The sequence below is a fragment of the Thunnus albacares genome, chromosome 17 (assembly GCF_914725855.1).
Source record: "Thunnus albacares chromosome 17, fThuAlb1.1, whole genome shotgun sequence".
Taxonomy (NCBI): domain Eukaryota; kingdom Metazoa; phylum Chordata; class Actinopteri; order Scombriformes; family Scombridae; genus Thunnus; species Thunnus albacares.
The window spans coordinates 27,593,097-27,618,938 of record NC_058122.1 but is presented as its reverse complement, the minus strand read 5'-3'; the positions used below and the strand labels follow the sequence as shown (position 1 = coordinate 27,618,938).

At 39.0% G+C, this 25,842-nt stretch overlaps 1 protein-coding gene and 1 long non-coding RNA gene across 2 annotated transcripts in view; one reads left to right on the top strand and one right to left on the bottom strand.

Moving 5' to 3' along the window:
- The first annotated feature begins 38 nt into the window (after positions 1–38).
- Positions 39–13,616, top strand: LOC122966786. Its single transcript, XR_006398460.1, has 3 exons — positions 39–239; positions 12,863–12,919; positions 13,400–13,616. It is a non-coding gene; the product is annotated as an uncharacterized LOC122966786 (long non-coding RNA).
- Positions 8,846–25,842, bottom strand: part of LOC122966740 (xylosyltransferase 1-like) — a 47,925-nt gene continuing 30,928 nt past the window's right edge. The window contains exons 7-11 of the mRNA XM_044331062.1: positions 24,980–25,156; positions 18,054–18,322; positions 15,620–15,815; positions 13,841–14,177; positions 8,846–10,579 (exon numbers count right to left, since the gene is read on the bottom strand). Coding sequence (XP_044186997.1) covers positions 10,257–10,579; positions 13,841–14,177; positions 15,620–15,815; positions 18,054–18,322; positions 24,980–25,156 — 1,302 coding nt within the window. The 3' untranslated portion in view covers positions 8,846–10,256. The remainder of the gene's footprint in view (positions 10,580–13,840; positions 14,178–15,619; positions 15,816–18,053; positions 18,323–24,979; positions 25,157–25,842) is intronic.

The following is a 25,842-nucleotide window of genomic DNA, read 5'->3' as shown; positions in this document are numbered from 1 at the left end:
TTATGTCAGCAGATGTGTTGGATGCATGTTGTCACACAGGTGTCACTAATAAAGACTGATGATGATGATGATGACGTCAGTTACACCTCAGCTTTTTCTGCTGTGAGAAAGGTTCATGTGTTGTAGGAGAAACTCTTGACTTTTTCACCACAGTTTATAAAATCAATTTATTCCAAGTGAGGAAGAAAAGGAACATTTATTTTCAGAGGATGAACCGACGTCTGCAGGTGAAACAACAGGTGAGTTTAATTTACAAATGAATTGTGAGGGTAGTTTACAGTTAACCTGCAGATTAAAGGACAAGTTCACATTGTTCCAGTGTGTCTTAAACCAGCAGTCAGGTGTCCATAGTAACAGTGAAAGAGGTTTTTCCTCGCTGTAATCATTCCTCCTGTTCATACTGGATATTAAAAGATCCTTCAAATGTGCTTTCAATGGAAGTGATGGAGGATAAAATCCACAGTTTTGTCGTTTAAAAGTCTCTGTGAAGCTTCTATTCAGCTTCAGCAGTCTGAGTTAGTCATATCAAGTGAATATCTGACACATTTACAGTCTTTTTAGCATCAAATTCCCTCTTTGTGTTTCCTCGGACAGTGTTTCCCTGTTGAGCTGCAGGTGGAAGTATAGTAATAAAAAGAGGAACTTTGGCACTAAAAAGACTGTAACGTTGAAAGATATCTACTTGATTTGACTCATTTGGACGCTGAAGCTTCATATTAGCTTCAGATAAACTTTTAAATACATTTTTTGCACAGGAGGAGGACTGTGGGTTTTGTCCTCCATCACTTCCATTGTAAGGTCATTATGAAGGGATCTTCTAATGGTCAGTATGAACAGGAGGAATGATTACAGCAAGAAAAACAGGTTTCACTGACTGTTGTTTTAAGACACAAACACGTCCTTTAATATTTTACTTTGGGTGAATATGTAACATTAAACATCTTAATAGCCTCATAAAATTATGAATTGAATCTGTGTTGGAAATTAAGAGCAGCAAAAGTGCCGTTATATGTGAATTGTAAAGTTACAGATTTAAAAAAAAAAAAAAAAAAAGATTAAAAGTAGTTTTTGTAATTTAGTAAGAAAACCTGATTTAACATAGATATAAGATAATTTTCACTGTAAACTGTAAAGATTTGCTTCACTTTCTTTTAAAAAAGCAAAATTTCCTCTGATCAACCTGTAAGAGAAAAAAGACAAAACATCTCTGACTGTTAAAACTCTTTTAACCAAAGAACTAAATGAGGCAAAACATATAGAATATAATATGACGTACGCGACCCCCAATTTAAACATTTAATATCTTAACATTAATTAATTATCACAATGTGCAGCAACAATATGCACATTACAAGTGATCGATCAACGGACTGATGTAACTGTAATAATGAACAGAAGGGGGCAGCAGAGCTCTGACTCTGCCTCCATTGTTATAAATAAATATTCTTTATATATTTATATTTCAAGTCAGATTCATACAGTCGCAAGCTAATAGAGGAAAAAGTGAGCATAATTAAAACAAAAAAGATAAATAAACAAATAAATTACATTAGTGTTTTTGAAGAAATACTGTATATGCTGCTTTAATTTGAAAAATGCCGTCAGCCATCAGTTAAAACACTGTCTAAGAGCTGGAAAGAACCTTTTTTTCTGTCCTCTGTAAACACAGATAGAAACACATGGAAGGTTTCTATGTTTGGGGACATTTGTTTAAGATCTTTGCTGTAAACAGGATTAGACTTTCTCATTATGAGCGTATATTTAAACATAATGCAAGAGAATAAATGTAAAATCAGGGAGGTCCTGTCTGTTGTCTGTCCTGGAGGTTTTCTTCTTTTATTTAAAATATGATGACTCCAGTATTTGTAAACCTCATATTTTCAAGTTTGGACTGATTTTAGGCTGATGAAAATAGAAAAATAAACAATTTATTTATGTATTTCCCCACCAGAGCTTTATTCCTTGCAGCGTTGCAGAGATATTGAGTCTAAATGTTACTAAAAAATGACAGAAAACATAATTAAAGAGTCTCTGACAAATCAAATGATTAAAACATAAATTAATTTGGTGTCTGATCAACATTTAAATGCACTTCTGATGTCAATATAAATAAAACCCACCTGCACTACACTGAATATCTACTGGAAACCTTTTAACCTGATTCTACTGAGATCACTGTTCATTATTCTAGTTGCTGTCCTGCATTTCAATAATTTTAGTGACTCATGATGGTCTAAAAATGCAGTTTAAATACTTATAATTTAAATACTTGACTGAATTAAAGGAGAGATCTGACTTTTTAAAAAAATTCTTATGTAAAACTTCCAGAATCAGCTAAAAATAAATATCAGTTTCACCTCCTGCACAGTGCAGAGACGCAGTAAATCCAGGATGTGTGTAGCGTAGCTTAGCATAAAGACTGGGAACAGGTGGAAACTGTTAGCCTAGCGCCACCAAAGCTACAATAATAAATAAAAAAAAGCAGACACAATTCTGACACTTGTGATTAAAATATTACACCAAAAGCTTCTGTATCTGAGTTATGGTGCGTGTCACATGCTGCGTGATAATTAACTCTGTCCGTCCTGCTGCCTGCCTTCGATCAGCTGTATTGATGATTGATCCATCACCTCTGGCTGTGGCTGCTCTTCACTGCACACATGAAGCTTGTGTGAACGATCACTCAGGAACATTTTTAAGTAAAATCAGTAAAAAAAAACAAAAAAAAAAAACAAGGCAGGGAAGACGTGAATCAATAGATGTAATCATTTATACCGAAGGCCTGAATTTATAGATAAAATCCAGAACAGCACTTTAAATAAGCTGCAGTTCCTCTAACAGCCACTAGATGCTGCTCCAAGAAAACTCTGAAGTGTATTAAAGCTATTAAAGGACAAGTCTGATGAGGTCTCATTGATGTCCAAAAACACATCAGTGAGTCACACCATTTCACAAATACTAACACTAAATTAGGATTAATCCGCCACTGAAAATAGTCCCCGAAATTGCTTTTCCTCCTGTTTGTTTGTTAATAGTTACAGTGTCCAGCTGATTCAGGAAATTACTGGGTGTTTTTTAAATTAAATTTAAATATATTTTAGAGGTGTTTACTTATATTTATTGTATTAATTCTCTGTAGGTTATAACTACGAGCCATGTCCAACACATCAAACACTGTCATCTCATATATTATAAAAATATTGATTAAAGCTGCTTTAATGTCTAAAGAATGGGAGCGTGCTTGCTTGTTCTGCACATCTCCAGCCTCTATATTTATATTCTGGGGCTCTACTGGAATATCTTAACATGATTTCCAGTTAAAAACTCCTTATTTATCTTCTACTGGTCCTTTATGCAGCCCCTCAGTTCAGCCTCTGTCTGAAACAGGCCGTTTTAGTTCCTGTCTCTTTAAGGCCCCGCCTCCTGATGAGCCCACTATGTTCTGATTGGTCAGCTTCAGGAAGCTTCCTCCAGCTCCGTAGTAGCGGGATTTCACTTCTTGTTCTCCTTCTTTACTCCAAATGTCAACTTCTCAAATACATCCGTACATGTTGGAGCTGAAATTTGGTCCGAAACATGAGAGTGGACAAAGTGAAAAACCACATGGAAACACCTTAGCAACCACCTTAGTAACCGAGGCTACAGAATGGACGACTGTTTGTGGGCATGTGTGAACAATCTGACGTCGGTGTGAGGAGGAAGTAGAGGTAACTTTGCAAACAGAGCAGGTTGAAGCCTTGACTTTTGACTTAAAGCCAACATTTTTTTTAAAATATGTTTTGAACCTTTGATCATGTTTAACATCCGACATCATAACAGGATATAAAGGACAGAAAAGCACAAAAAGCAGAATATGTCCCCTTTTTAAGGACTGTTAAAGTTCAACCCGACCTCAGTTTGTGAAACACTGATACATCCACATGTATATTAATCCACAACATAAAGGGAGATTCTTTTTTATTTTCAGAAATGTACTTCAAAACCACTAAGGTCATTTATAAGGCATTCACAACATTTTTCTTTCTTTTTTTTTTTTTTTTGGTTTTTGGACATTTGAGACAGTTTTCGATGCTTTCAGAGAGGGTTTCCTAAAACAGGAGTACAACTAAGGCACAGCACTACCCCCAGAGAGAGAGAGAGAGAGAGAGAGAGAGAGAGAAGCAAATAACAGAAAACAGTCGATAAGACAAAGAAATGGCACTGGGATAAAACAAAAACAGGTTGATAGAAAAGGAATAAAACAGCAAATAAAGTGAGGCAAAAACAAGAAGTCTGGAAAGATCAAACCTGTCAGCTGAGATTATCCTCCAGAATCTTTATCAACATCTAAAACACTTTCAAACAATTTTTTTTTTTTTTTAAAAATCCTCTTAAAAACCATCACAGCAGGCGTCCAGAGAGCTTCTACACCTTCAACTTAAAAACTATACATCTATTATGAATTTAACAAAATACTGATTTACATCGACTCACTCGTCATATGAAAAATACATATCGGACATAAGATGGCTCTGACTTTTCAAATCTATGGCATTAACGTCGAGGAGGAACAGAAAATAAATAAATAAAAGCTGAATTTGTTGTTTTATCACGTAAATATGGAAGCCGTAGACTGCCATAACTGCTAAAAATAGATCAGATGTTTAAATGTCATGACGACTGTCAAAAAATTTGAAAAATTTGGTGAAATTTAAGGATTCAAACTTTAAATCAAATTACTTGATGGCTTCATTTGAAACTAAAACATGTTTTAGTGTTTTTAAAATTTAAATAATAGTTTTATTTCACCTGGTCAGGGAAATTTTAACCGTTGTATTTCAGCATTAAAACGAAAGCACCAGAAACAAAAAAAAAACAGTTTTTAAAACGCGGCACAAAAACAAGAAAACTGCATCCTCTTATCGACCGATAAACCCTCACAGCTCATCAAAATAACAGCTTCTCGTGTTTTACAGTTGAATACTTGAATAAATATAGACTTTATTTGGCCGTAAAGTTAATAATAAACACCTAACAGTCATTTTGTTCTGATGCTACTGTAAAGGGGGACAAACACCTGTCACCAAAGTATTCTGTATCTTAAATAATCCCTTTAGAGAATCCATTAGTGAGGATCTTTTTTTGGTTTCTGATGCTTTCATTCTAATGTTGAAATCAAACATAATCTGACCTCACCTCATGCGTTCACTTTAATCCATTAATTTAGTGGCAGTAAGTCACTAATCTTTAAGCGTGTTTTTGGTCCTGTGCGTTACAGACTGTATTCACCCTTCGACCCAAACATCTGGTAACATCTGCAACGTGCGTCCATCATTTCAAATAACAATAAATTATATATATATATATATAATAGTCACAATCATTTTAGAATAAATATGACGTACCGTTCGTGTCTTTTACATTAAGTGCTGACTGTCACAGAATAACAGTTTATTCACCCTCATGGTCAGAAAACCTCACTGGCCTCCAGTTTTGGTCCCAATAATATTGTCATACGGCAACAACACAAACACACAGGAAATGTTTATTTCTAAATAATTCAATAATATTTTTTTTATAGTAATGAACAATGGATTGCACCACTAAGGATTAGGAGATTATGTTGCTGCATTTACATTTTAAATTACAATTAATAAATTTAGATAATCTGTGATTATGTTTGACATATTCAGTTTTGGTTGAGATAAATGTGTAGCATGTAATTACTGTAAAATGATATCCATAGTAATTATGTTAAGTTAAAAGGTGCAACATACAACATTCAGCCCCGCTAGACGTCAACTATCAGCCGTGTAAAGATATAGAGGATTAACGGCGTCCCTCCCTGTTGTCCCTCCCTGGCCTCCCCGAGTCCGTTTCCAACATGGCCGCCACGTAACAAACTTTCTCATATTACAGCTGATCGGTTCACTGCAATATGTTTCTGAAAGCATTTGAGGGGAGAAACAGGCAACGCAGTAACAGAATATTGATCCGTAGTTGATCTGCTCTGCCTAGTTTGAGCTGTCTGTTTCTTTTTTTCCAAACTTTATTGAGTAAATGACGAGCTCATTTGTTTTGGTCTGAGATGATGGTGCTATAGTGCGACATCTAGAGGGGCTGAGTGTCGTATATAAAACATTTAAATTTCAGAACCCAATCTGTTCCAAAACACACCTGAACCTAAATTCAATTTTAAACAGTTTTAAAGTAATGCAGCAAATACTTGTAGCTGTTTTTGTTTCCTTGTTTTCTTATCTGTTTGCATTATTGCAAACTGTTTGTTGCTCTCACATAAACATCTACACAGGGCAACTTTAATACCTTCATCCTCGCTGGTGCAGCCCAGGTTCAGTGAATATTTGCTGTTTTGGCACAATGTTTAATGTTTCCGTCACTGAGCAGCATGGAAATCTAAAAGGTGCATCTAAATGTTTTGGGTGGCCTCTCCTCCACTACTATTACATCCAAACTGAATGATTAATATGAAAACAGAAATTCATAAACATTATCAACTTAACACATATATGTATTATGATGATATTTAAATATAAAAAATTAAGAAAAGTTTAATCAAAGTAATTTCTTACCCAACAGCTAGTTCTGGTTATTCTCTATAGAGACTCAAATAAACAGGACATTATGAATAAAATCATTAAGTTCAGACAAAATGAAATATAACCATTAAATTGTGAAATTGAATATATTTATGTTGCATTTATTTTGTCTGTATTAAGTTTTTTTTTCCCCCTATGATGCCTTAATATTGAAATGTGAAACATTTGGCTCTCCGTAACTTCCATATAAATTAATGCAGCAATATACACACAAATGTTTTTCATTACAGAAATACTTAATGAATGTTATGTTGCAGTAATGTCTAAAATTTAAAGCTTGAATGACTCACCAATTAGTAGATTCAGATTTTTTTTTTTTTTTTTTTTTTTACAATCAATTTAAGTAATAAACCATAAATTTGCTGTTGAAAGCTTAAAAAATATGAATATTTTCTGTTTTTCTCTGCTTCATATCATCATAAATTAAACATCCATTGAGGTTTTGAGTAGACTCAGACATATATAGTATTATATAAATATGCTGATGGGTATTTTGCTATTATATTTTAGACATCTACAATATAACTAATGGATAATAAATAATAACTGTATTAGCCTCAGAAATGTCTGACTGGAAAAAAGAAAAACAAACCAAACAAGGGAAAGAAAAACTTAAATAAACCTTCTTGCTTTTAAAAAAAAAAATGTTCCTGTGCTGTCGATAATAAACCTGCAGCTGAAATAAAAGTAGAAAAGTCAAAGAGCAGAGAGGAGAGGAGGCCGTTTTAACCCAAAAACCCACCGATACAAACATTTACCATCTGAAGGCCTTTAGTAACAAAGGCAGACGTTTTTTTTTATCCAAAAAACACAAATCTAACCCGCTGCACCAAATATCAGCATTTTTAAAAATATTAGTCACTGACTAAAAAAAAAAAAACAAACTAATTTGTTTTAAATAAACTTCTGAATAAATAACTCACGCAGCAGTTGTACAGTCTGATGCAGTCACATCAGTTCCTACAGCAAAGAGCAGATTTAAAATAATAAAAAAAAAAAAAAGATAAAAGAATAATGAATTAAAAAGGAAAAAAGGAAGTGAATGTCTTCTGAGTTCCAGCATAACGGACGTCGTCTCACACTTCAAGTCTCAGGCGGTCTGAAGGATTCAGACATGGCACAGAAAGAAAACGAGAAAGAAACACACACACACACGGGAACAGAGCCGTTGGGGTGTTGAGGAGGAAACGTTTCTTAATTAATTAATTAGTTCGATTGGTGGAGCATTTACTCAAGTACTGTAAATATTATATTCAGAAGAAAATATTGCACTTCACTACATTTATCTGACAGCTTTGCAGATTCACATTTTACATACAAAACAAGAGGAGCAGCTGGTAAAACATACTGCTCTTTCAGGGCTGCAGCTCACAGTTATTCTCATTATCGATTCATCGTTTAGTTCATAAAAATGTCAGATAAGTGAAATGTTCCGACAGTTGAAGGTGACGTCTTCAAATGTTTTTGTTTTGTCCAAAATATTCAATTAACAATGATGCAAATGTTGGTCTTTATGACTAAAACGATTAATCGATTATCAGAATAGATGTAGATTAAAGTCAGCTCCGCCTCAACGAGCTTCATTAACTTGCTGCTTCCATCAATAATAATAATAATAATAATAATAATCCAATAATATAATACATGTACTGATACTAAAAGGATCCATTCTGTAAAATAAGTACTTTAAGTACTTTAAAAGGTAATTTGAATAAAATTTTGAATGCAGGACTTGTATTTTTACCTTCATGTATTCATATTTTGGGACCATGTTCTAATAAAACAAAGATTATAAACTGTAATTAATGGATATATTAATTGTTAATAAATAGATGAGTCCAGTTTTATAGATCAGTTATAAACTCATTGATAAGAACATCTTCTGGGTTGCCAGTTAAGAAACCAATAACCCTTTAATTAATGACTGCAGACATGTTGACTTAATAGAAATATTAGTTATTGATGAAGCAGCTTGTTAATAGTCAGTGTTAATAGTTGTAAACATGTTGTAAGTTTGGAAATAGAAACATTAATAAAGTTGTTAATTACAGCTTATAAACCTTTTCAAAAAGTCAAATCTACAAGTTTTTTTAATTCCTTTTTTTTTTTTACAAGTTCATGCTGCTAAAGCTTTTCTGTTGAGGGTAAAGTTAACTTTCTAATTCAAACATACAAATAACCAAATTAGAAGGAATTAAATAAGTATATTGAGCTCAGAAATGAGTCATTTTACAGGAATGATTTATGTGAATTTTTTCCTCCCCGACACCAGCGCGGCTCCGTATGAGAAGGTCTGTGGTTGCTAATAGCTTTTTTTTTTTTTTTTTTTTTTTTTTTAGACCCGTTATCTCTGAATCACAGCTGAGGAATCTTATCTCAAAGAAACTAACGAGGCTTGTTAACCCCGAGATTTAATTACAGCATTATCTCAAATATACCAGTTACTCTTGACTCAACCTTTCTGGATATTATCTCAAAATATCAAACCTTGAATTATTTCTGGATAATTGACTCTCAACCGATGAGGCGTCAGAGCAAAAAAAAAACAAAACAAAGGTCGTTACACAGAATGTTATCTTAAGGAAATAAGATAATAGTTTCTGCTCTTCAACAAATACTTGTTTGGGATGTTTTTCTGGTGAACAATCATACATAATAACATTGAAAACAGATTGTGAGCTACACAAAACATCAATTATAAATTTTAAAAGTTTTGCCAATTTGTGTCAGGTGACTTCACTAAGGAAACGGTTCCTGACCTGGAGGTCATGTGATGATGAACACAACAGGAAAAGTCTTTCCTCTCATCAAATCTTTGCTTTTTTTATCTTGTGAACTGATAATTAATCGTACCTCTCTTCAGACATCAGAAAATGATTCAATTTAAATGAAGAAAGATGTCGTTTTTATGGTTGAAATGGTCACAACCAGCAATGAGGAGGATTCACAAGTAGACGAGCCAGAAAACACTGAGGACACCTGACAAAATACATATTAGAGGATGAACATTTGTGCAACCTCGATGTCATTTTGTTGCACCTTTTTTAAAATAAAAATAAAAAGTTTTCTAGGGCAACTAATTATTTTCCAGGATGTTTCTGTGAGTTTTGAGAACTATGACTGAGAAAACCGCATAGCCGTGGATTAAACTGTGATCTTGTTTTGAAAAGTTTTTCTGTAAATAAAATACAAGCAGAATAAAAAAAACTATTTATCTCATGAAACTGAACCCCAACTAACCCCTGATCAAAGCTTTGTCAAAATAACAGGCCTAAAAATGAGCAACCGCGTTTGTTTTCAGCATCTGAACATGTAAAACTCACACTCACACTCACACACACACACACGTCCTGATCCAGGGAAACACTCGTACAACAAGAGGTATAAAGTTCTTCTGACATACAGCTTTGTAGTCCCACGTAACAGTGAGAGCAGCAGACTGAATGAAGACTGAAGGAGGATTTTTTTTTTTCTTCCCCTCAACATCTGAGTCTCTTCTTCCCGTCGCTGCCTCCAAAGTTCGTCCCGTCGTTTCCTTTCTCTCCCACCTCACCATCATCGTTCACAAACTTTTAAATAAATAAATATCAGACACTAAACAGGACACGAGCCCCACGCCTTCCTTCATGTGTTCCTCTCCTCCCTCAGTCCGTCCGTCTGCTACCTGATCCGTCCGTTCTCTCTGGGCGGGGTCAGTTCAGACTTGGGATCGGGGCTGGCGGAGCTCCAGGCGGTGAGGCGGCATCGCTGCATGACCGGACAGGCGCTGGGGCCCGTCGAGCACACGTCCGCGGCGGACCAGTGGCCCTCCAGCAGACGGTCCAGCCAGCGACGCAGCGGCGCCCCAGTCAGGCTGGCGTTGGCCTCGGCCTCCTCCACGGCGCCCAGGCTCACCGGCAGCTGCAGCACCGGGTTGAGACCGTGGAAACTCTGCTCCATGTAGGAGTTCCTGGCCGGGCCGCCGTGCAGCCGCAGAGACGCTTCTGGATAACGAGCAGGGAGATGAAGGGAGGAAAGAAGGAGAATTTTAAGATCAGTTTTAAAAGCTCTTTTCACACTTAAAGCTCTTCAGCCATTCAACAAAAAACAGAACCAGAACCGAGAACGTTGGAAAAAGAAAATCAGGTCATTTTGCCTCATATAGTGTTGCTTGGTAACACTTTACTTTAAGTTCCCCTGACTGGCATTTATGCACAGTTTATAAACTCAATCACTCAATTAATCAATGAACAGAATATTAATGTTTGTTTTTTTTCTAAGCAAAAATACCAAATGTGAGGCTTTTATGTTTTCTTTGTCTTCTATGATAGTAAACTAAATGTCTTTTGTTTGGTCCGACCAGCAGCCCCAAAACCCAGACATTAACTTTATAGATAAAATGATGACTCCATTTCAAGTTAATAAATATTTAGCAGATTAATCGATAATTAAAATAATCCCTACTATGTTGTAAACTTCTCAAAAAACGTCAGTATAAAGTCCAGAGGTTGTGATATGAAGCACAACAAGCTAGTGAAGCTGTAAATAGTAAAGGGTTCCTGCACATGCTCAGTAGCATCTACCTTACACAGAACTACTCTCCAGAGACTGAAAACATGATGCTGTTATTAGTCTTTGGAGCCGTTTCTAAACAAACTAACGTGACCAAACTCTTCATGATGAAGCAACATGTCACCCAGTGCAGCGCTGTGACTCACTGACGTGTTTTTAATAGTTTCTGGAACAACAACAGAGGAATAAGATACATCAGGCTTTGATTCACACACACACAATACTAGTTAGTAGATTAGTTCATTGTTGGTTTGGATCCAAACATGAGATTTGATGACAATAAGAATAATATAACCCCAATGTTAACCCTAACCCCAACCCCTAACCCTGACCCCAACCCCTAACCCTTACCCCTTAACCCTAACCCTTACCCCAACCCTTACCCTAATCCCAACCCTTACCCTAATCCCAACCCTTACCCTACCCCCCTAACCCTTACCCTGACCCTTAACCCTTACCCCAACCCCTAACCCTTACCCTAATCCCAACCCTTACCCTAATCCCAACCCTTACCCTAATCCCAACCCTTACTCCAACCCCTAACCCTTACCCCTTAACCCTAACCCTAATTCCTAACCCTTACCCCCTAATCTTAACCCTAACCCAACCCCTTACCCTAAACCCAACTCCTAACCCTGACCCCTAACCCTAATCCCTAACCGCTAACCGCTAACCCTGACCCCAATCCTAAACCCAACTCCTAACCCTGACCCCTAACCCTGACCCCTAACTCCAACCACTAACCCTAAACTGAACATAAACCCAATCTAACCTTAACTTTAAAACTAAAACCCTCAAACAGTCGTTGGAAGGTTTGTCCCAGTGTGAAGAGCAGACAAAATGTCCTCACTGCCAAGGTTAAAAACTCGGATTGGTCTCACAAAGATACACAAACACACACACACACACACACACACACACACACACACACACACAGAGAAACACACACATAGATCAGGCATGAATGACATCAGATACCACCTTCACATTACAGCACCAGCCCATAAAAACCTCACTGTCTATTCCTGCACTGGGCTTTACTTTACAGTTATCCCTTGTGTGTACACACACACACACACACACACACACTCAGACCTACATTCATTTCCTGGAGACTTACTCTAAACCTAACCGTAACCACTGACCCAAAAATCAGCATTTTACCGATTTGGGACACTGCATTTGTCCCAAATTGGACAAGCCGTCCTCAATTAACTGGTCTTTGTGTTTTGAAATTTGTCACCAAAAGTAGCTTATGACAAACACACACACACACACGGAGGACTGGGAAGGTCAAACAAATCAAACGCTAACCCAGGGGAGGCTAATTCGAAAAGAGGTGACCCTGTGTGCTGCTGAGTGAGAGTGACTGGATACTGACACTATAAATATATGGATCCATGGTGTTGACAGCTGTGACAGCAGGGCCTCTGCTCTGTGAGTATATGTATGTGTGTGTGTGTAATTCAAGTATTAGATGTGCTATTGACATATGAACTACAGTCACCCCTCTGAAGCTTTTGAATATCATTTCAACAGGTGTTTGCAGTGCAGAGTTTGAAGGTTGATACTCCAACTTTGTGCCTATGTTTAGCAGACTTTAAGATGCAATAAGATACATCCGCAAAATAACTGCGATATGTCAGCAGGAGTTTACAGGTGAAGCCGCTCGATCCTTTGTTAGTCTGAACTTTTCAGTCTGTCTTTACCGGTAGAGCTGATCCGGCTCGTCATGAAATGTGGCTGAAAGCTCCAGAAGAAGGGACATTGTGGTAAGAATTTTTTTGTTTCTTCTTTATTATAACTCTTCAAATTTAGCATTTATAAGCAGTATATAAAATTTAAGCTGCAAGTATTTAACAATTATTTTCATTATCGATTAATCACTTTGTCAGAAAATGGTGAAAAATATCGATTACTGTTAAAGATGCAACTTAATCAACCTGCGACGTTAAATACGTTATAAAGTAGATATAAGCATATATGTGTTTATTAATGTACTGTATTTGTCAACAATTATTACCTCTACTATGAAGACATATTTTGTTTTACTATATTGTCATTCATTATCTGTTTATACACTTATATCTGCTGTTTATTTCATAACGTTCATATACTTCTTATAAATGTTAACTAAGGAGGTTAAAGTTTCACCACTTCCTCATATGAATTTCCAGAAAAACTGCTCATGTATCGTGATGATGACGTGAGTTTCCACTAGTGTGTGTGTGTGTGGTCTGTCCTCCTCTCAGGTCTCCATGGTGACAGAGGTCATGTGGCTGAGCTCATATTTTGTTTTGGCGGCACCTGAAGGTTGCTCGGTGTCCTATTGATCACATTCTTCATATATATTATATTTCTATTATAACACATCTGTCGTCCTAGGAGAGGGATCCTCTGTTGCTCTTCACGAGGTTTATTCCATTTTTTTCCGTTAGAGGGTTTTTTAGGGAGTTTTTCCTTATTTGAATCGAGGGTTTAAGGACAGAGGATGTTATATTGCTGTACAGATTGTGAAGCCCCCTGAGGATAATTTGTGATATTGGGCTTTACAGATAAAATAAAATAATAACTGACTTGATGAATTGATCCATTTCCTTGATGCTGGAGTGAAATGGTGAACATGTTCTGCAATTTCCTGCCTCGCTCTGACGTCTGCTGGTAATCTGGTTTCTCGTGTTCGGTTCGCTCACCTTGCTGTATCGGCTGTTGTCGGTGGAACTCCAGCGGAGCCACGATGAAGCTGGTCTGGCCCAGCGGGGTCCAGTGGTGCAGCACCCTCAGCGTCCACACGCCGGGCCTCAGCGGCGAGGTGAGCGGTGGCCGGTAGTGGGTGACCTCGGCGGAGGCGTCCACCAGGATGTCGTAGGTTGCCGCGATGACGTTGGTGGGGTCGATCCACACCACGGTGGCCGTCAGGTTGCTCTGGCCTCGGCTCCAGCGCTGCACGGCCACCGGCTCGTCCTCCGGTCCCAGCAAACCACCCCAGTTCCTGAAGAGACGCTCCTTAGGATCCCAGTCCATCCCCACCTGGAGAACAGGAAGAGACTCAGACTGCATCTCTCTACTGGTCTCAAATCGGGTTGCAACTCAGAATGATTTTTTATCATCGATTAATCTGCTGATTATTGTTTCAATTAATCGTTTGGTCTATAAAACATCAGCAAACACAAAGAAATGCCCACAACGATTTGTTCAAACCCAAAATATTCAACAATGAAAGGATTAGCAGTTCTGTCTGAAAAATGACTTAACGATTTCTTGATTTATCAAAACAGGTTCTCTACTGATCGACTAATCGTTGCAGCTCTAGTCTCAAGCTGCAGGGGTGTCTGGAAACATTTACTTAAATATGTATATTGGCTTCCAGCTGATTTTAGAATTGATTTCTAGGTTTTACTTATTGTTTTCAAAGCAGCAACGTAAACACACTCAACCTCAGATCCTACAACGTAAAACTAAAGGCTCTCAAACTCTGAACAGACTTCCTGTTGAAACTCATCCTGCTGCTGTGTGAATTCCTTTCAATCTCTCCTAAAAGCTCATGTTCATACATTAACCCTGGGATCCCACCGGGCGCGTGTGCGCCGCGTTCCGGCTCCGACGTGGTTTTGCTCCGTCCTCTGCACAGCGCCCTACTCCACCGGGAGCGTGTCAGAAGCAGAGCGTCTTCACCGCGGGGAAGCCTTCCGCCGTTTAAAGTCAGTTGCACTCCTACTACAGTAATTACAGCAGCCTGGTCAAAGCTTATAGAGTGCCTTAAGGCTACCGTAATTACTGCAGTAGCAGGGCAACTAAGCTGTCCAATTTTGTTAACTTGCTCAGCTTTCATTGATTTGGTCATTTTCCTTGATCTTTGTGCTTCTTCGTAGTTAAATAGTTTCTTTATTCGTCTGTTTTAATTGTGTTTATTGTTGAAATACGACCAGGAGTCTGCACAGTGTGTTTTATTTTGAAAATTGACCGGATGCTCAATGCTGTTTCTGTGTCTGACTTCCTGTCCAGCTCCATCTGCTCTGTGCTGCTTGAAAAAAAAAAAATAAACGAGGCGCCTATCTTTAGCGCAGCGGAGCGGAGAGCCGCTTCTGGGACGCTTCTGAAATGCGCCGCGACGCACCCGGTGGAATCAGAAACATTGACTAGAGCGGCCGCGATCAGCTCCGGCAGCCGCGTCGGAGCCGGAACGCGGTGCACACGCACCCGGTGGAATTTAGGGGTTACATTTTTTTGAATAACGTAAAAAAAACATGAAAAAGTGTAATAAATGCTTGTGAGGTTCTGCGTTAACGGTGTAAAACTGATGAAAAAATAATCAAGTTTGTCACAAAAAACTAAATATAATGCACATGACATTTAAATATGCTCGGATAATATCAACTAGTGACAGCTTCTATTGAAACAAGTAACTGATTTCAAAAGGCCATGTTGGTCAGTTAAGTGTGTGTGTGTGTGTGTGTGTGTGTGTGTCTGACCTGGACGTGCTGCAGGCGGTTGTTGGGGAAGGGGGGGCTGGCCAGGGTGAAGTGGTCTCTGGGTGTCACCCAGGTCTCCAGGCTCTCCAGCTGGGTGGAAGCTCTGTTGGTGGCCATGTGACGCACCAGGTATCCTTGGAACTGGTCGGACAGGAAGTAGAGGTGGACCGACACCGGGTGGCTCATGGCCACGTACCTGAAACACACACAATGATCTTATTTCTCACATTTTGACTTTTTTTTTTTTTTTCTCAATGCAGCAAAGTATTTCAGCACATTTACTCAAGTAGAATTATTAATTATTTCTTCGCTTGTGCCATTTTCTCTCTCATCATCTTTTAGCAACATCTGTCGATAACCTTCATCTTTCAAAAGAAAATGTCATATCTAATTCTTTTTCTCATCTTTCATAATTGTAATTATTTGTTTTTACATGATTATTGTCTGCTGATTGAAATCTGTTCATTTTGCTTTTCTTATTGTCTTTTATTTTCTTTGTATTTTGCTTAATCATGATGTTTTTTACACAGAACTACTCTCCAGAGACTGAAAACGTGATGCTGTTATTAGTCTTTGGAGCCGTTTCTAATCAAACTAACGTGACCAAACTCTTCATGATGAAGGAACATGTCACCCAGTGCAGCGCTGTGACTCACTGACGTGTTTTTAATAAGATATATCAGGCTTTGACACACACACAATACTTGTTAGTAGATCATTCATTGTTGGTTTGGATCCAAACATGAGATTTGTTGACAAGGAGAAAAATAAAAACCTGTTCTTTAATATTCTGTTGATCAACTCAGTGCTGCAGCTCTAGTTAAAATGTTAATCATATAACATCTTATTAATTTATAGCTTTAATGCATAATTTTGTTGTTTCCAAACCAAATGAGTGGGAGGAAGAAGAGATTTCAATCTGTGAGAAAACGAGTACTCGCAGTACTCATGTGGACAGAAGCGTGGACGTGCTCTGAGATGCTGTTTGACTGAAATCATAGGTTGGAGGGAACAGACTAGTCTTATTTTAACTCCCCTCCTCCCCCCTTCACACACACACACACACACACACACACACACACACACACACACACTCTGCTGCCCCCACCCATTCTAGCCACCAATCCCCACCCGAAGTCCAACAACAAGAACCTCCTTGTACCTACTGTTGGTCTCCACCCCACACACACACACACACACACACACACACACACACACACACATACACACACACACACAGCTGGAAAAATCCAGTCAGTGCAGAAACTGAAGCCTGATTGTACCTCAGTACAAGCTTGCGTTATCTTCATATTTAATTTGGACTGGTGAACACACAAACACCAGTGGTGGTGAGTTTAGTGGAAACACACATTTCATCTGCCAGAGTCCTCGTCTCTCTACACCAACTGTGCACATTCTCTTAGCAAAAAGCAACTTTACAGATCCAATAACTAAGTGAGGACTGATACCTGTATGAGGCCGATTGTAGTTTTTAATAAAGACAAATTCTAGTACAGACTTTACTTTCAGGCCTGTATTCCACTTCATTTGGTCCAGACCAAGAAAAACATGATGCATTGTTGTCTTTCAATTCTATATCTTGTTTCCCAAAAACATCTTAAGGCTAAAATTATCTTAAAATCCATCTTGTGAACCTTCTTAATGTTTCCCAAAAACACTGTAACCGAAGACTCTCTTGGAAATGACCGTAGACCATCAAGCAACTCCTCGCGTTTTTTTCTCTGGTGTCACAAGGAGCAGGTTATGAAAATAAATAGTTGAAACTGCAACTAGACGTAATTAATCGTAAAGAGAACAAACCAGGGTCCCATTCAACCAGACTAAACTACACACCAGAGTTTGATTGACAGCTTTCAAACCAGCTTAAACAAACCGAACCAAACGGACCAACACACCAGCGTTTGTTCAAACCGAACCAAACAGGTTTGGGTGTGAAAGCATAATCTCCCCAACCAACATTACAGGTTATGTCTCAGGGAGCCAGATTCTAGTTGATTTAGTGGTGAGATGGTCTTATGCGCTGTAACACTGGTATCATTACAGTGATATTGTTCAAACTGTAATCAATTTAAGCACATGTGAACCCATCAAGAACCCCTGGAAGCTTTCCAAACATCCCTTGATAACATCCAAGAATCCATTGGACCCTGGAGCCCCTTCAACAACCCCTAGAAGTGCTTCTAAGACCTTTTAGGATCCTGTAATAGCCTCTTTTGTCCCTTCCAGAACCATTTTTAAATGGGTTAAAACTAACTTTTTCTGCTCTTTGAGGTGTCTTGTTTGCCTCCTATGGTATGGTCTCATAATGGGGTAAATGGTATTATTTTTTGGTACTGCTGTTGGTTTCTGAGAAAACAGCAGGACTGTCTGTCACGCCCCATATCCAGCTCTGTTAATACATCCATGTTCGTACCTGCAGCTGTTGTCGTTGGGATGGCCCTGCAGCGAGCCGGCGGCGCGGCTCAGTCCCATACGAGCGAAGGCGTGGTAGTGGCTGAGCGAGGAGTCCGACAGGCTGGCGGGGCCGTCCGTCTCCTGCTCATAAGCGTTTTCCCAGTAGGCCTGGAGGCCCGGCGTGCCTGAGGCGTACGCTCCGAACAGGTAGGAGTCCAACTGGCTGATGATCTCCTGGCTGACGCTGGCCTCGAACTTCCGGGCGAAGAAGGTGGGTCTGGACACTTGCTGTAGTCAGAAGGAGACAAGGAGGGATGATTACAGTTAGAAGAAGAAATAAGCCACAAAGGAAATGCCAAACAAAATAAAATTAAGTCATTATATTTACAGAAGCTCTAAGAGAGAGAAATAAACTGCGATGTAATAAATATGAGTGGAAACACTGGCAGCACTGATGCAGCTTGTGGTGACGCTTATTTCTGTTTTTCCAGATGGGAAACCTGAGTTCCACTTCATACAAAGCAAAGAGCCAAATGTGAAAATAAATCTGCAGCAAACAGCAATTATCTCATTACTTTCTGTACTGCTACATTCAGTAATTTCAATGACATAGTTAGGAGGCTAATGACTGTAATCACTTAAAGAAACAGAATAACACATTACATACTGTATATAATTCCCACTAAACATTATAATAACAAATATTAAATAAGTAATAGGAGCAAATATTTTCACTATTCAAGTCACAAACTATAATATCTGAACGTCTCCTCTCTTATTGTGGTGCTTACACAGGTTGTTTGATCCCAAAATTAATGTTTAATTGATTAATACTTTACTGATTGTCTTGTAACATCAAATTCAATCAATCAAACATCATAAATTTGCTTAAATCACTTTATAGTACTTATAAACTATAAGCAAGCCAGCTTTTACAAAGCAATTTACTGGAAGAAGGAAATTGAAAGATAAAATGGAAATAGAAGACAGAGAAGATATCATAAAACAGATAAGTTGTAAAGTAGAAAAACAACAACAACAACAACAACAACAACAGGTTAAAATCACAACACGGTGGGAAATAAACACCTGCAATAAGATACATATGTGTGATTTTGAGCAGTTTCCAGTCATTTCCATCAACAGTCGCTGTGGTGGGTAAAACTCTTCCTGGACTGGTTTATGAATCGCAGTTATTATTCACTATCCTGTGTTTACATCCGATATACCTGCTGGACCACATGTCTACATGTCTGATGAGTCAGTGCTGGTGGTAGAGCGGGTCATCCACCAATCAGAAGGTCAGTGGTTCGATCCCCGGCTCCTCCAGCCCGCATGTTGAAGTGTCCTTGCTCGGTGTGAATGGGTGAGCATAGAAACACTGCGGGGCGCTCTGGATAGGAAGCTGAGCGGGTCGGCAGCTTGCATGGCAGCCTCTGCTATCAGTGTATGAATGTGTGTGTGAATGAGTGAATGCTGGCATGTGTTGTTAAGAGCTCTGAGTGGTCGATCAGACTAGAAAAGAGCTTTTTAGGGACCGAGCCCAAAAGGCGAGGACCCTATTGTTTTTCGTGTTTGTTTGTTTGTTTCTTTCTTTATTATTACGCCACTTAAACCCTTAATTTGACCCCCTAAACATGCGCAAAACCTCACCAAATTTGGAACGCACATCAGGTCTGGTGAAAAATTTGATAAAATGTAAAAATTAACCCCAAAAGTGCCAAAATGTTCTCTCTAGCGCCACCTATGTAACTAAAATGGCCGCCACAGCCCGCAGGAATGTCGTAGAGAGATCAAACCAAAACTCAATTATTCGTCTCATCAAGACCTACAAATCATGACACCCCTGACCTAAATCCAACAGGAAGTCTGCAATCAGCCTTTAAAAATAAGACTTTGCCCCAATTTTGGCCTCCGAACAAACGCTGTCTCCTCCGAGGGGGTTAATGGTATCGGCTTCAAACTTTAATAGATGACTTATCATACTGTGCTGAAAAAAATTTGTTAAAAACTTCGTAATAACTCGAACGGTTTGGATTTTATAAGCCCTGAAAGTTGCAGTGCCACATCACACCTTACAATGTAAAACAATGGGGAGGCATGAACTTTGTGTCAAACAGAGGCTACTGATGTCTAAACTATAAGTCTGACCACTTTCAAACCTGTATCAATGGATTCGCCATGAAATTTCCTACTAAAATTCGTTTTTAATGTTAGATTTGGCCAAAGTCATGGGATTTATGAGGAGATTTCACAAGAAGCGTACTCTAAAATCCTCCTCTCCAACTGCTCCTGGTGATGTCACTCCCTCAGTGCTGTGAAACATTCCGCAATACACACTCATTATAAAATCACAGGAGGAGCAAGAAAAGACTTTAAAACTCACACTCTAATATCTCAAAAACAATAAAAGATAGAAAAAACATGTAAATTCAAGATTTGTAGGTCAAAGTCTCGTGACTCATTTAAAGTTCAAATGAAGTTTGTATCTAAAACCAGGTTTAATTCCTTGCTCCTGGGCACCTTGTCACTCAGTGTTGTGGTGGGAGGCAGTAGAAGGAGGGAGAAAGCTCTGCTGAACTACCTTTTACATGTTTGGTGTGACCTGTGGTCACTGTTTGAGCCAAAAATAACCTTGCATGTAGTTTCACACACGTGTTAAAACCCGTCGCTGCAGTACGAGACGTCTCACATACAAGCTCAACATGCTGCACGCGCACACAGAGGAAAAACTATGATTTGAGTTTTCATCATCTCTTACTAGCTCCAAACCTTGTGATGCCATGGCAACGACAGCAAACTCCCTGGCAACAGTCACACACACACACAGCATATCAAAGGAGACCGGCTCTCCTCGTATTTCCTGAAATAGCTCTTTGGAGACAAAAAAAAACTGGAACTGACAATCTCTGCTGATCAACAACAAGCAGAAAAAAACCCCACAAAAATCCCTCGAAAGACACATCTGACACACTAAACCACCGCTGTAGTGAATCCGTTTCCAGTTTTGTCTCATAACTTCTGGTTCATACTGTCGTCTATATGCTGGCTGTATATGATCACAGAGAGCAGGTCACAAAGTCAGTAGAGAAACAAACGGATCATTAAAAATTAATTTGAAGTCAACTGTTAATAAACGGAAACAAATTGGTCTCATCATCTCACGTCCCAACAGGCTTTCCTTTGGTCTGATATCGGAGCAGGCTGTATATTTGGTGATAAATAACATAATTGTTGGTATAGAAATGCCAAAGATGTGTTTGAGCTAATGCGGGTGTGGAGTGGACACAGATAAAGCTTCCTTAGAGTTCTTAAAGGTGAAGTTTGTAGGATTTAGTGGCATCTAGCAGAACAGACATAAGTATGTTTTAATTAGTGTATAATCACCTGAAAATAAGAATCGTTGTGTTTTTGTTACCTTACAGTGAGCCTTTATATCTACAGAGGGAGCAGGTCTTCTTCCATAAAGCCCTCCATGTTGCACCGCCATGTTTCTACGGTAGCCCAGAATTGTCTATTTTCACTTCATAGACAATTATGTTTTTGTGTGTTACTGATGTTGTGTCGTCATCATTTTGTCTGTCTCTACATTTACACAAAAACTCAAATGAAGTGTATCTGAGAGTCTCCTTTACTACATTCAAACTGAGTTAAGAGTTAAGACTGTACACACACACACACACACACACACACACACACACACACACACACACACTCTCGTCATGCGGCCCAGCAGCCTTGAGGAAGGAAGGGCGTGCTTTATGATGTCATCAGGAGGGTGTGACCTCCACCAAACCGGCTCTCGGTGGGCTACGGCAGCACCAGCGATCCAGGAAATGATCCAGGAAACCCTGAACTAATGAGGACCATGAGGACTGAGCAGGCTGGCTCTGAGCTCTTACACGGCTAAAGACAACAGAGGAAACCACTAGTTACAGGTTCAGGAATGACTTTATATAAAACGCCTTCACTGTTCTGCATGTAACAGGTTGAATAGCTGCTGATTTGGACTTTATTCTGTCTCTTTTTTGACTGTTTGGGTTTCTTTTTCATTCACTATAAAGCTGAAACTTAATCTTTTATAATATTTTGATGGACAGATTATACATTTAGTCTATAAAAAGTTAGAAAATTGTGAAAACAGCTGCTCACATTTTCCCAAAGTGATGTTCTCTTATTACTTTGTTTGTCTTTTCAACTGCAAAACATTTAATTTACAATCATATATGAAACATTTCTCTTTCTACAGCTGTGGTTTACAGCTGAAATTTTTAATATAATGTCACAATGTTTCAGGTAGAAGAAGTACCAAATATTTAAATTACTATATTAATTAAATATAAACAGTCCCTCCTGGCAAGAGGCTGCAGCCAATCAGAACCAAAACCTCATGACACAAGAACAGTTTCTTAGCCCGGGACCCCCACTGACACGGACTCTCATGTTATATTAACATAACAATGTCATAAACTGCACACCTGTGAACCCACCAACATAGTTACTACATTTGCATATTACATGAACTGTTTATACTGTTTATACTTGAACACGTTCCTGGAACATATTTTTATTGTAAAACTTCATTCATATTATTTATGATCACTGACTTTTGTGCTAACTGTATATTTCTCTTACCTTCTAGTTTTTGATTGTTATGCACCTCAACACCGGTTCCTTTTACGTGCAAACTTACTCGGTGATATTATTGTTTCTGATTTCTGATTCTGATAAACGTTTCATATGCAGTAACGCCGCAGCTGATGAAAACTCAGCAGCTGCTGGTTGTCATGGTAAAGCAACAGTAAAGCTCTGTGGTTTGAGAGTTTCTCAGGTTAGCGTTAGGGGTCAGGAGACGTTCCACAGCAAAGAACGTTCTTGTGACGAGGGTCTAAGATAACTGCTCTACATGTCAGTGTCAAACAGCGTTGACTGATCTCTGCAGTTTACTCTACGGATCTCCTCTAAACCTCTATACAACTGTTGTATCTTCCAACCATCAAGTTAAAGGAGGCTCAACAAATCTAAACAACAATGAACTGATCTACTAACAAGTATTGTGTGTGTATATCCTGATATATTAAAAAAAAACGATTAAAAACCCATCAGTGAGTCACAGCGCTGCACTGGGCGACATGTTCCTTCATCATGAAGAGTTTGGTCACGTTAGTTTGTTTAGAAACGGCTCCAAACACTAATAACAGCATCATGTTTTCAGTCTCTGGAGAGTAGTTCTGTGTACGGCAGACGCGACTGAGCATGTGCAGGAACCCTTTACAGCTTCACTAGCTTGTTGTGCTTCATATCACAACCTCTGGACTTTATACTGAAGTTATATTACAATGTCGTATAAAAGTTGTGATATGTAGCACAACAAGACAGTGAAAACAGTGAATACTCACATCTGAGAAGATGAAAACAAATAATTACATTTACATTTTGTCATTTGACCAAAAGATGAGTAATCGATTATCTCATCATAGATATCATATCGATTAATCAGCTGATCGTTTCTATATCTAATTCCTAATCTCACAGAGTCTCACTGGTTAAATAATGTAACAGTAGTGTGTGCACTGTACTATACATACTGTACATGTGCGACCCTGAACTCTGTCTTCCAGGACTCTGAGCCGCCTTTCTAGCAGGCCAACCCCGGCATTATGGTAATGACAACGTTAGAAACCTCAGCGGCAACTCGCTACAAAGCTCTAAAAATACTCTCCGCCTCAGCTTACAGCTGTTTCCAAGATTAGTTGTCCTTATAGAAACCATCGGTAGCTCGACCACAGACGCTGTCTTTAGGTCTGCCGTTACAGGGAGCCAAGGACCGCCTTCTGTACGTGAAAGCAGCACTGCTAATTTGTGAATACGAAGCTATTCTGGTCCTAGGCCACCGTGGCCCCGAGAGGAGAGGCTGGGTAGTAGACTGCATGAAGGTCCAGAGTTACTAGCGTGATGACTGTAATCTGTCTGTCCTCTGCCAGGCTTATAGAGCTATATTACATAAAAAAAAATCCACAAAATGATCAGCTGTGGAAAGCTTCGTGACTACTGAGAGGTTCAAATGAGATGAACATTATTTATGTAGCCAAGTGTGGTTGGAAAAGCAAGTAATCATGTTTTTTAAAGAAAAAAAATCCAACATACTGTTATTTTCTGATATGGACAGTTTGATTACATTGTTAAAATTCTTAAACCTACATTAACTGATGTTTTATCCATTTGTAGTGAACTCAACACTGACAAATCATCAGCTTTTCAGCTGATATGTTGAAGCTTATTTCCACATCCAGCAGTTACGGAGCAACATTATCATTCATGTGGAGTCATGTTTCTGTCCACCTGGTGAATGTGAGTCCAATATTCACTCTCTTTTAGCTTCTGTTTCTGCTCTCTACCAACTCCTGAGGGAAATATCTGGCTCTTTAGCTGCTAAATGCTCCACTATGTTCACCAGCTAGTCTACAGCTAACTGTGTCTGTTTGGTGCTGAGCAGGTAGTGTACAGCGGCTTTTTACAGCTTTATCTCTGAAAACGACGCTATGAGACGCTGAGAGTGAACCAGAACAGATAAACAATGAGCTGAAACTCATAAATATAAAGCTCCGTAAAGCTGCAGAGTCTCTGATAATTCTCTGTAGGTTCATCACTACGAGCCACAACCAACACATTACACACTGACACATCAGACTGTTATTATAAAAAAATATCGAATATAGCTGCTTTAAAATTACACCCATATCTTCTCTTCTCTTTCCTGCTGGACACCAGATATACTGGACCACGATTGGCTCCAAACTAGTTGTGATGTCACAAATCCTGCTCGTAGGTACATGTGTTAAACTCAGATTACAGGTGAGAAACTTCAATCATTCTGCACAGAGAAGAAGAACAAACATCCAACTGAAGGAACAAGAAGAAACATGTTTTTGAGTCATTTCTCACCTGGAAGCGCGGCAGATCGGAGGGCTTGAAGTCGTTGGGCGAGCAGCCGCACCAGTCCACGATGTGCTTGTACTGGCATTTACATCCCAGTTTGCGGTTCCAGTTGGTGAGCCGCAGGTTGTTGTCTACCATGGACTCACAGTGGGCGCTGTTCTCCAGCACGGTGTGGAAAAATGACTGTAGGTGGAGAGAAAGACAGACAAGTTTTAAACACATTTGTCTCCTGATTGATTCTCCTGGTGCACCACCACCACCACCATTATCCTCTGGACTGGTGGAGAGCCCACACTGACTCACATGTAGCTGGGAGACTATTTGTGTTCTGGCCAACAAACCCTCACAGAGCACTTTATTAGGAACACCTGTGCAATCTAATTATATTTGTTGACATTGTCAGAAAGGTGATAATTCTACTTTACGTTTATGATTGAGGTGTTGGTGAGTGATGGTGGACTGGAGCGGAGTGTTCCTAATATTTAACATATATGAGGAACTGGTGCTGGAACAGGAGGGACAACTGGAGGTTTTTGTCCTTCCACTTTCAGGTGTTATGGTAATAAAGTGGTAACGTCTAAGCCAGGTATTACGGTAAATCTATTCTAACATGTTGGATCTTTAAATCTAATCACAATCTGACATCCAATAAAATGTGATTATGAATTAAGTGTTTGCTAGATTACTGTGTGTTACATAGGTACCGGGCTAGCTAGCTAACATGCTAGCTAACAAAATGAATGAGCTACCTGCTAAAAAAAAAAAAGTTTCTGCAAAGCAAACTTGGATTTGTGACCGAGCCTGAGCCTGCAGAGTCATCGCCAGTGGAGCTGTCAGATGTGGGAGAGAGAGCACCACCACCACTGGCT